Source organism: Acomys minous (assembly GCF_964271855.1).
Source record: "Acomys minous genome assembly, chromosome: 11".
Classification (NCBI taxonomy): domain Eukaryota; kingdom Metazoa; phylum Chordata; class Mammalia; order Rodentia; family Muridae; genus Acomys; species Acomys minous.
Window position 1 is genome coordinate 88,378,028 of NC_140492.1, and position 2,009 is coordinate 88,380,036.

General features: G+C 37.5%; 1 protein-coding gene across 1 annotated transcript; it reads left to right on the plus strand.

The window, feature by feature from the left end:
* Nucleotides 1-620: 620 nt before the first annotated feature.
* On the plus strand, nucleotides 621-1,070 carry LOC311608349 (small ribosomal subunit protein uS8-like). Its single transcript, XM_084800809.1, has one exon. The coding sequence runs from the start codon at nucleotides 644-646 to the stop codon at nucleotides 995-997; it is 354 nt and encodes a 117-aa protein (XP_084656935.1). The 5' UTR covers nucleotides 621-643; the 3' UTR covers nucleotides 998-1,070.
* The last annotated feature ends 939 nt before the right edge of the window (nucleotides 1,071-2,009 follow it).

Below are 2,009 nucleotides of genomic sequence, written 5' to 3' on the forward strand. Positions count from 1 at the left end.
GGATTGTGTAATGCTAAAATAAACACTGGGGAAAACTTCTGCATGTCTTTGGTACTTCCAGGTTCAGAACAAACAGTGGACACCTTGGGGTTAACTGCTCTCTTCTAACTAACCTGGTTGCAGCTAACCTGACAGACAACACCCAAACATCAGCTCCCTACTACAAAGTGCTCAGGACATCCAAATTGCTGAGTTCATATGAGACTGTCATGAACATTTTACATAACCTTGAATTCAAATATACTTAAAACTTATGACTGCCAAATACAACTAAGCCGGGTATTGTAGGAAGCTTGGTAAGCATAGGTTCATTCCCCTAAAGAGTTTTGCTGTGATAGAGTTAAAATATTTTTTTTTCAAAAATAAATATGGGCTTGGTATAAAAATAATATAGGAATGACAGCGAAATGGCAGATCATTGAATATACTCTTATAGACCATCTTTGTAGATTGATACAAAATTAAGAATATATTTGGTTAAAATGAACTTTTTAATAACTCTTTTTAAGGTATTGTACCCATGTAATTCTTTTAAAGATGCAGTTTGAAATTCTAGTTCTTTTGAAAGCTACAATCATAAACTGTGTAGGATAATTAAGAAATTCAAGTCAGCTCTTTTCCGCCATCTTTCTGCGCCGTCACCATGGTGCGCATGAACGTCCTGGCAGATGCTCTCAAGAGCATTAATAACGCCGAGAAGAGAGGCAAACGCCAGGTGCTCATCAGGCCGTGCTCCAAAGTCATCGTCCGCTTCCTAACTGTGATGATGAAGCATGGCTACATCGGTGAATTTGAGATTATTGATGACCACAGAGCTGGGAAAATTGTTGTGAACCTCACAGGCAGGCTGAACAAGTGTGGCGTGATCAGCCCTAGATTTGACGTGCAACTTAAGGACCTAGAAAAATGGCAGAACAATCTGCTCCCGTCCCGTCAGTTTGGCTTCATTGTACTGACAACCTCAGCCGGCATCATGGACCATGAAAAAGCAAGATGAAAGCATACAAGAGGGAAAGTCCTGCGATTCTTTTTCTAGAGATGTAACACATAAATAAAAAGCCTCCGTGGACTGTGAAAAAAAAAAAAAGAAAAGAAATTCAAGTCAATAGTCAATCAAACTTGTGGTTTTGTTAGGTACTAGTTTAGCTAATCAGGTGGTTTCTAAGTTATTCAGATAATAAATGGCTAGAGACAAGCAACATTTGCCTATTCAAATATACTAAGATAGATAGATGGTCTTCAAAAATTCAGCACTCAACAAAATTCAACATTTAAAGATGTTTTATTAATCTAAGACCTTTTTTGATAAGACATGTCAGCTCTTGGCAGCAGCCCTCCTCCACTACTTCAATGAAAATGATGAACATCAAAAAACCTCCTTATGGAATTTGCTTCAAATGGGGCAAACTGCCACTGGGCAAGAAACTGCCCTTACTTCAACTCCTGACAGTATGCTTCCTAAGCTGTGGCCAAATAGGACACAAAAAAACTAGGCTTCCAAACTCTGCTACAACAAGATAGAGAAGCCCTTCTTTACAGAAAAAAAATTCTGCTTTACAGAAAAATCTGTCAGATATTCTTAGCCATTAGGAAGAAGAGATGGATGCTCCAATGTTGCAGAGGAAACTTGGGTGACTTTGCAGTTAGTCAAAAGTCTCTGTCACTTCTGTAATTTTAGAAGCTGCTTTCTCTGCATGTCCTATTTCTTCTGAAAATATTTACCCTTCTCAGGCTTCTGATGGGAGTTAAAATCTATATAGTTATATCTAACAACTCAGCTTAGTTGTTTAAGATTTAAGAAAACTGTGTTAAGTTCTAAAAATAGGTCTCTGGTTTGATAAATGCATGTTAAGATAAAAAGTGACTTACCCAGGGAATTTTGGACTTTCCAGGATAGGATAAATAGTAGAGTACTTTCTCTAAGGCTGCTAAATACAAATAGACTGGACATTGTGAATCTAATTCTTACCAGAGAGTATATAGTTTATCGATGTTAGAGAAGGAGTATT

Coding starts and splice junctions, on each gene's coding strand:
- LOC311608349 (XM_084800809.1), top strand. CDS start 644: ATGGTGCGCATGAACGTCCTGGCAGATGCTCTCAAGAGCATTAATAAC.